This window comes from Melanostigma gelatinosum (assembly GCF_949748355.1).
Source record: "Melanostigma gelatinosum genome assembly, chromosome: 5".
In the NCBI taxonomy this organism is placed as follows: Eukaryota; Metazoa; Chordata; class Actinopteri; order Perciformes; family Zoarcidae; genus Melanostigma; species Melanostigma gelatinosum.
In genome coordinates this window covers 15,045,124-15,058,171 of record NC_136638.1, presented here as the reverse complement: position 1 = coordinate 15,058,171, position 13,048 = coordinate 15,045,124, and the positions used below count along the sequence as shown (strand labels likewise).

Below are 13,048 nucleotides of genomic sequence, written 5' to 3'. Positions count from 1 at the left end.
TAGCACAGAAGCTAGTTGTGTTAGTTGACCTCCTCGTGCTCCTCCTCAATCATCTTAAAAAGGTGGATATTGATGTCCTCTATCTATTGCCAACTTGTACCAATAGGCTCATCCTACATTGTAAATGTGTCCTTACAGACTTATATCCAAAGATGCAACTGTGCTCTTTGCATTTTGTGTGAACTCTGCCTTCAGGCTGTCAGTTGTTTCTCTCTCTCTAAAAGGGATCTTTGCCTACCTGAATTACCAAGTGCCTCGCACCAGAAAGGAGATATTTGAGACGCTGGTGAACGGTCTGCTGAGACTGGAGTACAGAGGGTACGATTCAGCAGGTAAGACACTCGGCCTCACAGCCACACACCTCCTACACACACACACACACGCACAAAAGCTCACAGTACTTCTTGGCAGCACCTGTGTGTCACGTCCTTAAACAAATTTAATCTGGGTAGTATTTGTCAGCAGTCAAATCATTAAGAAACACAATCTGCCAGAAATGTAGATGATTTGGATCACTATGATATTATATTACCTGACAGTCAGCAAAATTGTACCTTGTTGGACTGAAATGAAGCAAAACTGATATAACAGCCAGAACCGACCAATCGCTTGCATTAAGTACAATTAGTTTACCATTGTTCACGATTTATAATGAAAAAATGTCAGTTTATTGCCTAATTTCATTGGTCTACTTGTGCTAATAATGTAAATTCTTGAAGTCGGAAACAGAGGCAGATTTTTGGCGAGCTTAAATAAATAAATGAACATAATATATAACTGTCTGACACTTTCCCATGACTGATTGTAAATAAATTCGGCATTGGGCTCGAACACTGAATTATCTGTATGTAATGATTCATTATATCATCAATTCATGTATTTAAATGAAAGCCTTCTTAAAATATGTGTGTGAATGTTGTAGTGTTGAGACATGTGTTGAGTCTGACTGTAGAAAGAGGTGATTGACATTGAACTTTGACTTTATTGCGCGCTCTGTTGTCACGACTGTAACGCCAGATATCCGACATAAGATCCTTCAAGTGTGTTTACTTTTCGCACTTTTAACTGTTCTGCATAGAATAAAATAAATTAATAACTAAAACTCTTTTTGCAGGATAATGATTTCTAAATGACATGCTATTCATTTTAAATGACTATATAGCATGAAGCGTGTTGTGCTTTGACACATGCATTTGGGGACAAATACTGAGGTCATAGAACCAGCAGATCTAATATTTCTCTCATAAAGTTATTGCACAACTTAATTTAGCTTTTCATGTGTGCAGTGTCTCTGTGTAGCCTACACTGAATCCATAGCACGTCATTTAAAAAGGGCAATAATAATGATTAGTACTCGGTAATAGATGACAAATGAGTCTGAAATAGAGTTTTTAGATGGGAAGGAGCTGATTGGCTGGCCTGGAATCCATATTACCATGATGCCAAAGGGCAGCAGACACAGGTAGAAAACGTCTAATTTCTTAAAAGTTAAACAATTTGAAAAGTGACCGGAGTGTTTATATGTTATTGCTATACAATATTCATTGTAATACAGACCCGTGTTGTGAGCAGCTTACACATGAGCACCCTGTAGCAGGCTGTCGTATTAAAGAAAGGCTAGTGCTACTACTAGTAGTTATTCTAATGCTACTAATACTTCTACGAATAATACTTATACTACTACAAATATCACCACTGATGAATTTTTTTAAGCTACAGAAACTGTTCAAATATCAAAATGTTCAGCTCTTTCAGGAGAGGTGTGATATGACTTTTCATATTTGTAATCTTTAAACTCTTTGAATTATTAAGCTTTTTGCAATTTGTTTTTGAATTGGATATCTATTTTCAGCAATGTTTTTGCGATTAATTTCAGTTTTCAGCATTCCAACGCATTTTCAGCAGGAAATGCTTTTTCTAGTTGAATTCAGCTCTCCTAAAATTGATCGCTGTCGCCGACGCGTTTGAAAACGTGCAACTTTTACTTTGAAGGCGAGCTGCCTCTGTTTCCGACTCTCAACTTCCGTCACTCAATTTTCATTATTAACGTTCGTTAAACGAACAAGCTGACGTTTTGGTACGCAGAATTGCATTGCCTGTTATTATTCAATGCGACAATAACACAGGCCAACCTTTACGCTGTTTAGGCAGCAACGCACTCACACGTATCAGAATATTTGCATTAATACCACAAGTAGACCAATGACATTAGGCAATACCAATAAACTGAAATGTTTTTATTAAAATATTTCAAACACACACTTTGTGTTTGTAAATCTTATTTGAGTAAGATGAAGCCACACAACTAAGAGGTCCTGAAATGACACTATGTCCTACTTGCGCACATTCAAAGAGACACCCACAACATACAATAACTCAGCAGGTTAAATCCTTTGTCACTACTCATAACCTATTCATCTGCATTCTTTCATGATGAAGTTACATTCAACCTCTCGTCACGAATAGAAGGTTTTGAATCTGTGCGCTTTATTGCTCCAAAAGTATCAATTTCATTCCCCTCCTGTCTGTTTGCAGGTGTCGCTGTGGATGGTCCTAAGAAGACGGCCACTGATAACAACAACAACAACATCTGCATCATCAAGACGAAGGGGAAGGTCAAGGCTCTGGATGAAGCGCTTAACAGTGGGTTCATGCAGGGTCATATTGTCTTTGTAAACATGCTTTCTAATGTTTGAATCTTGACTGTTTTTGAATGTCCCTGCAAGTCCGTTCACGTTCATGTCAGTAAAGTGATTGGTGTCGTTTTTTTCGTTCAGAGAAAGACTCACTGGACCTGGATGAGGAGCTGTACACACACTTTGGCATCGCTCACACTCGCTGGGCCACACACGGAGAGCCCAGCCCTGTCAACAGCCACCCTCATCGCTCCGACAAGGAAAACGGTAACATGTGCTCACATACACAGTACAGTGTGAATTCATTTTAACACCCATGGTGAACCAACTGTAAATCTATGCAAAACCTGCTGTTGAAATATCTACATTAATGGCGGTTTTAGGCTTTCAGTGAAACACAGGAGAGTCATTCGATAATCAGGAAAAACAGGAAAACTCTGACGTTGTTTTGCTGTGACTTTTTGAAGATCATGTTTTGAATGACTTAATTGTCAGCCAGCCTATCATTAAATGAAACCATCAAGATACCTTAAGATAACATACCTTCTGTTCTAACCAAATATACACCCATCTCTTTGTCAATAGTGCGCCATGTTCATAGTCGTGTCAATAATAGTGTACTACTGTAGTCGTTTTTAACCTTTAGCCTCTCTGTTCACTCTCACTGACGTTTTCTTTTCTCAGAGTTTGTCGTCATCCACAATGGCATCATCACCAATTACAAAGAGCTGAAGGCGTACCTGGTAAGTAAACTTGTCGTCAGGAATTTCTTTTGTACACACAACTGACTTTCAATGCCGTTAAGTGTCATCTCAGACCCGCCCTGTGTCTTGCTGCTCAAAGGAAAGCAGCTCCGTCACAGTCTTGTGACGCCCATTTCTTTGCGTAGTGGTGCTTAGGAAATGGTTTGATTTGTTTGTTCTGCTGGGTTTGAAAAAGTTACTGTCTGCTGCTTATGCAACCACTGCAAGCATAGTTTTTCAAATAAGTTAATTTCATAAAACAAATACACTGAAAACTGATTATATCAGACTTTTCTTTTGTTTATAAATCCCTTCAGCTGTCAGCACGAGAGCTCTCTATTGAGGCAACATTATTCAGTATTACTCATTAACTAAGGAGTGACTTGTTGCCAGATTGTACTTGGGCAAAAGTCAAACCTGACTGGTAAGTACATACAATACATACAAGAAGCATTGATAAAACAAATAAAGAATTTCACTCAAAACGTTAAGTGGCATTACTTAATCGGCCCATGCAACTTTAGTGTGTAATTGAGTCACTTTAGAAAATGAAGCATTGCCGATCTTACCTGGTCCACCGTTTGTATCTACACGCATAGAGTAGGTCCTCTATGTTGCGCTGCCATGTTTCCACAGTAGCTCACAACGGACAAGCTAAAAAGCTAGGGCCATTCATGTTTTTGCTTTTTCGCGTAAGCCACTGTAGTTCTCCTAAAGGCTTGACACCCGGGAGAAGTTTCAGTTACTTTCAATCTGCAACCTCTTCACTCGAGGTAGCCAAACCCTACACACTGGACCTTTTAAGTCGCTAGTTGTTGACACACACCATTGATGTGAGACAACGTCCAACGTACAAATGTAAGCAATTGGACTCCAGTTTTTTGTATCTCTTCATGTACTCGCACAGAAATAGTAATAACAGCTAGAGACAAGGACAACGAAGCTGAACAGTTAAATGTAAAGAAGAGGCAGAACTTCTATGTCGGCAAGTAGTGAAAAATACCACAGCAATATGAATACAAATCTTTGCTGTAGCTATCAGCCACGACAGCAACGCTGGTATTTTTTTCCCCTTCTTGAGTCTGTGTGAGTCATACCTGTTGTACAGGAACTACAAGAGCGGTGGGGTGTTTCCGTTTCTTTCGGTCAGTGGACAGATTCATCACCGCATTGGCCTCATGACTCTGAGCAAGATGCTGTCACGAAAACTTGACACGTGTGTCGTTGAGATCAAAAGGAAGGTGGAGTTCAAAGATGATTGAGGTCCGAGTGAGGGAGCCGGAAGCAGGGGGGTAGGAATTGGGGATTGACGGGCCCACTTTACGCCCGTGGCTTGTTTTGATGTTGTGAAAGGTGTGATCCCAATCGCAAGATGGTCTCTTGTTGAAATAGAGTTTCAATCAGCGACATGCAGAATGACAAACTGGAGGCTTTTACCTTTGTTTAGTGATATTTATATTACATTATGTTCTAGCTATATATTGTAAAAAGTGAACAGAATTAAAACCTATAGATGGTATTCATGAAAGACCTGCTGCAGTCTGATCTTGCAGGATGACTGACCGTTTCTGCTCAGGTTGTTCTCATATAAACTGTACCTTCCTCAGATCAACAAAGGATACGAGTTTGAGTCCGAGACGGACACAGAGGTGATCCCGAAACTCACCAAATATGTTTACGACAACCGAGAGAATGACGACGTCACCTTCTCCACCCTGGTAGAGAGGGTTATTAAGCAGCTGGTGAGTAGCTCACACACAGCAACACTGACTGCTACCACAATAACGCACCTTGTCCCCTGCTAACTGACAGCATTTGCATGCTAATCTTTGTTGTGTTGTAATATTACAAGATATTTGCTTCTAGTTCTTTCTTCTGCCAGTGAGCAGTAATGTCATCGAAGTACGTTATTTTACTCAAGTACTTTGATATACTTTACTTGAGTATTAAAGCCGCTTTACTTTTGATATTTAGAGTTCATTTTGCTGATAATACTTTTGTACTTATACTTAAATAACATTTTTAATATCGGACTTGTACATGGAGTATTCTGAGGCCGTGGTATTTCTACTGTCATTTAAGTAAAGGATCTCAGTACTTCTGCCAGTGAGACACATCAGTGTCTTGTCTTTTTTTTACTTCAGCTCTACTTTAAGGGACGGACATTTTTATAACCAGCTTCCTGATACGAAGAATAAAATGGTAGCTTAGTACCATAAAATATCTCATTAATCATTCACCAACTCTTGCGCACTCATTTGCTCATTTTAAAATGTGTGCTTGCATTCCCTTTCCATTAAAACAATGTACACCGTCTCTATAGTAACCGCCCGAACAGCATCACAGGTGACATCATCAGTCGCTGACACCGATTTTTGTCTGATGGGTCAAGCCTCTCTGCTTCATTGTGTGACTTTCATGCGTCACACTTTTGTTTGGACTGGGTTCTCTCTCCTTGGAAGAACAGAGGAGGCACAAGCAGCCATTTTGGATTCGTAGTAATGGGAACCAGATAACAGCGTCACAAAGACAACACCCTCCCCTCGTCTCCCTTTTCTCAACGCCACACAAACATACTCGAAGCCAGTTCTGCCTCTAACCACCGCAGGCAGCATTGCAGTGAGTGCTTTCGAAACACAGCTGATGTTGTACAATAGAGGTCTTATTTCTCTTAAGCCGCCCCTCCCCCGGTCCGCCACTACTTACCACAACTGCCAAACCGCACAGGGCCAGGATAGACGTCTGTTTGTGTCCCGAAAATGTTTCTCTTAAAGGTTACATGATTTCCAGGAATACACAACAAACTTTGCCTTTAAGTTTTTATTTTTATATTCTATTATATCTCCTCAGTCTACTTCCATGTTTGTGCATTTCAGTCTTTCATCAAGCCAATGTAAACTCAGTATTTCCTTTCTGTCTCAGGAGGGGGCCTACGCTCTGGTGTTTAAAAGCCGTCATTTCCCTTCAGAGGCTGTGTCCACCAGGTTAGTACCACACACACACACACACACACACACACACTCTGCACTGACATTTCTGACAGGTGAGTAGTGAGCCAGACTAATTGGAGATGAGTCATCCCTGTTATTACATGAATGAAGCAATCCCAGATATGATTCAAGGAGACTTTATTCAGTCATGTGGCTTATCGTAGATAACATCTATTACACGTGACATGTTATGACTGTTATGGAACAGCCATAACGTATGATGATGGAAAACAGAGATGTTTTCTGCGTGAATGTGTGGAAAATCCCATCCGCCTGCATGTGTCAGTGCTGTGCGCATCTTAAAACTCAGGCAGAGGTTGAATTCAGGTTCCTCCTCCTCCTCCTGGGCCTCTGGGCTGCTGCCTCTACGACGGCCTCTCTGTGACTCATTAACAAAAAGACGAGAGAGTTTCCTGTTACTGCTGCTAGGAAATCCCCCTGCCAGAAACTTGAACGACTCGCTTGAACATTCACTTCACATCATTTCATTTTTTACTTTTCCTTTCCTGGTTCAGTTGAGCCATTATGGATTAGGGGAGAGGAAGATTGCTGAAGTGAGAGAGGGAAACGGTCAACAAAGTGAGGAGAGATAAGTGGGCTGTTACTTGTGGGGTATGCCAACATCTGCTGCAGGAAACTGAAGCATCTCATCTGTCTCTTGTGTGCTTGTAGCTTCCGGAGAAAATATTCAGATTTCCGTATATTGCACAGCTTTGGATTACTCAATGCATTTGTTGGGGTTGTTGAATAGTCGGCATTGTTTCCCAGAATGGAGGGATGAGGGGATGTTTGTAATTATGAAGTGATGCTGGTCTCTACCCGCTCTTTGTTGCCAAGGTTCAACCTCCCGGCAGGACTTTTACTCTTTTCTTCTCAGATTTGCTTTCTCTCAATCTATTGTTCTTCCTTTCTCTTTTTTTCTGCCCCTTTGTCTTTCTCTTACTTACTCCCTAATTTTCTTCCATCCCTTGGCGTCCCTCCTTCCCGTCTCTCCCTCAGGGTAAATATTGTATTGGATAGCGACCACATGTTTCTGTTTGCAGGCGTTCCCTTTCCAAGCCCCACGCCCCTTAAAACAACCAGTGATCTTACGTCAGCGTGGCCGAGCCCCAGAGAAGGGCTAACTGAGAGAAAAGAGAGCTCAAGACAGAGAAAGACAAGAAATAAAGAGAGGCCCTTAGGACATGGTTTCTCAAGAGTTGCTGTCATAATAACTAACTCATAATAATTCTTGGCCATGAAGTGGTTTTCTTTCCATATACTGTTTGCACTGTGGTCACTAGATGTTTCAAGTTTGTCTCCTCAAAGCCCTCCTCCCTCACCTTTCTACATCTAGATGTGGTTGCACCTTTTCTGCCTCCACTGCCAATGGAGTGGTCTCACCGACGTCACGATCTCCTTAGTTACGAGGTCGGTCGGCCATGTTGGAGTACATACAGAACCTACATGGCGGCAAGTAAACAAGGAAGTGCGGCGAAAATACAATACTTTGAATCACTGGATAGTGCATCAAAGGTTCGCTACCTGGCCAAATTGAAGGTTATTGGTAACTTGGATCCCTATACGATGAGTGCAGATGGTTTCAGTGCCGATCCTACTTATCTTCCATCGGTAAACTACGCCAACATCTACACGTATCTCGTGAACACCCCCAGTCCTTACACAAAAGACGAGCTGGAGTGCTACAAAGGGCTCGACGCTTATAATCAGTTTGTCAGTGGATGGGTCCGAGACGTCAAAGCAACGGTCGTCGGGAATTCTCATCTCGTCATTGGGAGGGTAAATATATACAGATCTGGTCAAATATTTAGCAATATTCAATGTTTACTCAGCGCAAACAGACACGTGTGTTTGTTTACATTGTACATGCACGTCATTGTGTGCGTGTGTGTAGGAATTCACTTTCAACTAACTCCTAACTTCATCCCCCCCACACATATATATATATACATACATATATATATGATCTGACGTTAAACTCATATCAAGCAATGCTGAGGCTGCATCTCTGTGTTTCGCCTGTTGTACGCGCTCGACACGTCTCTGGTACCGACTGCTGTCACGGGCCGATGAAGCTTCGGTAACCTTCTCATGTAAAAGTTTAATTTATATTTCCTTTATTAAATACTGGTCACAAACGAATTTGTAAATAAAATCACTGACCACTTATAAAGTGATCCGCACATACTCTAGTGTACGCCAAATTCCATTCCTTTATATCTCGAGAGATGCGTGACAGCCATTTCTCGCGACGTCGCTTGGATAGCTCCTTCGTGTCATTTCCTTGATGTGTAATGACCGCTGGCAAACGAAAGAATGATTTCTTGTCTATCAGCTCTGCTGCCACAACCAAAGACAGCACAAAAGTTCACCACCGATAGGTTATGCGACTCAGCCGTGCATGCCAGTGGCTTTGTGTGTACTCCAACATGGCCGACAGCTAAACTGTGACGTCAGACGAGACCACTCCATAGGGGAAGACCACATGGAGTTAGTAGCCAATGAGGAAGCAGAGACTCGGTCCAGGAACTGTGAGCAAATCCTACAGGGATGTAGACGAATTGAGGATCTGTTTACTTGTCTGATGTTCAAGATTAGAACGTTTAGAAGCGACGTGGAATAAAGTGGATGTCTGAGCCTCTGCACGGGGACAAACTCGAGCTCAGGATTAAAAGGATGAAAAACTAATGTTACAAAGAGTTTGAGATGGTACAGGGAAGAGAAAAAACTTTACAAAGCTCCAAATGAGAGTGACTGTAAATGACATTGTTGTGTGTCTACTACAAAGCCCAATCCTCACCGACACTTTCTCTCCCTCATCCTCTCTCCGTCTCCTCCTCCCGGCCTGCTTCGTACTTGACCCGGCAGGAGAGGAAGTCCATTGCTCATTGGTGTGCGAAGCGAGCAAGAGCTGACGACTGACATCCCCATCCAGTACAACAGTGGTGAGCCCTGTTCCTATCTCTGTCTGCCATTATCTGCTTACACTGCAGCCTAAATCTCTGCACGCTCACAGACGGACACTATGTAGGTACACACGCATTCACAGCCGCAGAGAGTGTTTTAATTCATCAGCATATATTCAATTTACCATCCATTACCACTTTTACACACATCTTAAAAGGATAAGTTAGGCAAAGACCCAAACCAACAATGCCTTAGTCCATCTCTCGACACGGTCTGACTCTCAGCCCCAAGCATTCTTACTGAAGTTGTGAATCTTGAAATTGGGTTGTGAATATATACTTTCATTTAAAAAAAAAAAAAGACTGAACCTTATCCTAAAACAGCTGGACACTGTAGTTTGGAGCAGACTCAAACAGGAGTAAATATTTGTTTGGGACTATTTCCAGCCAGCTGGGCGGTGTATGTGGGCTCGACCCAAAATAGATTACACTGCCCGTCTTTATCTTAATGAAGGGACATGTCACCGAGTGCAACAGTGTGGCTCATTGATCCGTTTTTAATAGTTTTGTGGAAACAATGGAGCTTCACGGCACTGATGAATACGACTCATGCCTTCAGTTGTACTTGTTAGGAGGATCAATTCATTGTTGGTTTTAGTCTTTTCATTGAAATGGCAACACTTTCTATGACGCCCATGTCTATAATGCATTATAAACATACTTTATAGCGCTGTATAATTTCAGTTATAAGCATAAATATTCATAATGTTGTAACAATAATCATAACATATTATAGAGACTGTTATAATGCCTTATAAAGGTAAAGTAACATAATACTTCATAGTAGCTGGTCACTCACTTACATTTTTTATTGCATACACTTTTTTCATAATGTATTTTAATTTCCATGTTTTATATTGTTCGTTAATCTAAGTTGTCCTTGTTTGCTTTAAGTAAAGTAAAAGTTAATTTAGCATAGATTTGTTTTTTTCACTTTACTTAACGCACCCGTTCTAATTATAATATGACCCTTGCACAAAAGTTCAGTGAGTGACCAGCATTTATGAAGTATTATGACACTTGACCTGGTAAACTATTATATGTTTTATGATCATTGTCATCAATTGTTTGGGATATTTATGAGTGCTTATCATTATAATGATACTGTGCGTTAAGCAGGTTATAACATCATATGGATGTTTATTAAGCAGTCGAAATGGGCGTCATTGAAAGTGTTACTGGAATTTCTGTATGGGAAAGATATGCATAAACTGTAGCCTTCAAACATGTATCCTATCAAGTGAGCATCTTCTATCTTTACTTTGTCCCTGGATAACAGCGTAATAATTACCTCTTGATTTCCTCAGATGTACTGTAACAAATCCCACATAGTGAGGCTCCTGGCTGACTGTAGAAGATGTTTTTTCGAACTCTGTTATGCATTGTGCAATAATTATGTGAAAAAAAAACTTTCTTCGAAAGCCATTTCCCTAAAATGTTGCCCGGGGTTTCTTTGTGCATTTTCTTTGTGTAGTGGTCCTTTGGAAATTCTTCTGTAGAGTGGATAGAGACTGTGGTTTTCACTGCAATAGAGACAGAATTTCTCTTACAATGTTTCATATACACTTGTTACCAAAAGCCTCTCCTGGTAGGATGTTTCATTGTGAGCAACAACTTGGTTGTTTTGCGATTGCTTTTTCGTCCACTTGTACGCTGCCTTATCTGTACACTTAGAATATATGGTTCTTTGCTAATGGTTCAAGTGGGACCAGTCCAAAGCTCGAGTTAGATGGTTTGGAGTCAGTGGGTTCATACAGCGTGTGTTGATTTAGTGGTTGAAAAAAATCCTTTCAATTCTCTTTGGCCTTTTCTTTTCCTATTGTTTTGACTGATATCTCTTCAATATATATATATATCTATATCTATATATATATATATATATATCTTCTTAAAAACATATTTTTTGTTGAAACAATATATACAATACTAGAATTACCAAATAAGATCATGGTCTTGCTGACATCCCAGAGAATATTTTGTTTACTGGAGAGTAGATGGCAGATGTCTTATTTCTATTGGCATTCTAGTAATAAAGAACACATCGGATCACAAATACCATTCACTGATGCCCCCACATGACAAACCCATCTCACAGCAGCAGTGACCTGACTCTATCCGGAAGTTTAGACGAAGAATTCAATTGATGAGCACATCTTGATTGTTTTAGTCATTCAAAAGTCATGGTGCGACCTCTGACCCTTGACCTCTTGACTTCTTCCAGTCCAGGAGAAGAACAGCCATAATCGTCCCGACTGCCCCAGCGGCATCAAGTCTGTGGGGGATGGCAGGCCTGTGGAGTATTACTTTGCCTCTGATGCCAGGTGAGATGCCAATTGTCTGTGGAGTGTGTCGAATAATTCGATTCTTATTTGTCATGTTATTAACGTCACTGTGTCTCTCTACCATACCTATCAAGTATGAGAAAGAAGTTCAGTGACCTATTACCTCAGTAAACATCAGTTTATGGTCTCAATCGCTTGTTTCTAGTCTTGTTCATTCCAACATGATGTTCATTTAGTCAATTATGAGTAAAATAGGTCATAAAGCAGAGTATGCTTTAGGGCGGGTTACCTTGTGATTGACAGGTCACTACCACAACATTGTCCGGTTTTTGTCTTGTTGAACTTTAACCCTTTCACAGTATGTTTTCAGTTCATGCAAGTTAATAGTAACCTTTTTGGGGGCCTAAAAATGCCTTATTCAGCGTTTGGTTGTACTTTGCTCCCCCCTCATGTGTCACTTGTGGTTGCCAAAAAGAAAACAAGATGGCAACAAACAAAATGCCAAACTCAAGGCTTCAAAACCCGAGTATACAAACAAATGGGTGATGTCACGGTGACTAAGTCCAGTACTTGTATCCAATCTATGATCTCTACCCACAGTGCCATCATTGAGCACACCAACAAGGTGCTGTACCTGGAGGATAATGACATGGCAGTGGTGATCGGCGGGGAACTCTCCATCCGCAGGGTGAAACGGCAGGATGGTGAGGTTCCAGTGAGGGCAATCCAGACCCTGCAGATGGAGCTGCAACAGATCATGAAAGGTCAGATAATGGTCAAAAAGATAACTTTGTTCGCTGGTGGATATGAGGACAATAAATTGCTTTTATTTCATATTATTTCAGACAAGTAGTTTAGCTTAAAGGGGAATTGTTTAAACGTGCAAGAGATCAGAGGTTTTGAAGACCACTAAGAGCACAGCTTCCAACACATCTTACTGATGAATAAAACATTGTACTTTCAGGTCAGACTCTATTTTGGTGAATGCAAAACATTCTCACTGGTTTCTGTTTTCTTGAACAATGAATGCATGTAACATGGTACCGGGAAACAGACCCAACACAACAGTGGTACACATGGAGTTTAGTTAAAGAAAAAATATCCCCAACTTCAATTATACCAAAGAAACAAGGTCACAGATGGAGGTGTGCACCTCATCATAGTTACCTAGTCTAAACAATACAATGCCTGTCTCCAGCCTCGACGAGAAACTGAGACACAACATCGTGCAACCTTTCTGATTAGAAACATGGTGGGACTTCTCCACTTGCTGACAAATTAAAGAAAAGGACAGGGTCAGTCCGCCACGACACTGCAGAAACGCACCGACTTCATGTTTTATTCCTAAAGGTATTTGTCCGCCACTCCTAATGAACACGCTGAGAACATTACTGCAGAGCTACAGATCGAGTCTAGTGTGTAGACTTGCTC

General features: G+C 40.9%; 1 protein-coding gene across 2 annotated transcripts in view; it reads left to right on the top strand.

Annotated features, from left to right (window-relative positions):
- Positions 1-13,048, top strand: part of gfpt2 (glutamine-fructose-6-phosphate transaminase 2) — a 32,951-nt gene that overhangs the window by 15,129 nt on the left and 4,774 nt on the right. For both annotated transcript variants that reach the window (XM_079269336.1, XM_079269335.1), the window contains 9 exons: positions 225-332; positions 2,536-2,643; positions 2,778-2,903; positions 3,321-3,379; positions 4,987-5,121; positions 6,302-6,363; positions 9,238-9,314; positions 11,557-11,656; positions 12,218-12,381. In XM_079269336.1, coding sequence (XP_079125462.1) covers positions 225-332; positions 2,536-2,643; positions 2,778-2,903; positions 3,321-3,379; positions 4,987-5,121; positions 6,302-6,363; positions 9,238-9,314; positions 11,557-11,656; positions 12,218-12,381 — 939 coding nt within the window. The remainder of the gene's footprint in view (positions 1-224; positions 333-2,535; positions 2,644-2,777; positions 2,904-3,320; positions 3,380-4,986; positions 5,122-6,301; positions 6,364-9,237; positions 9,315-11,556; positions 11,657-12,217; positions 12,382-13,048) is intronic.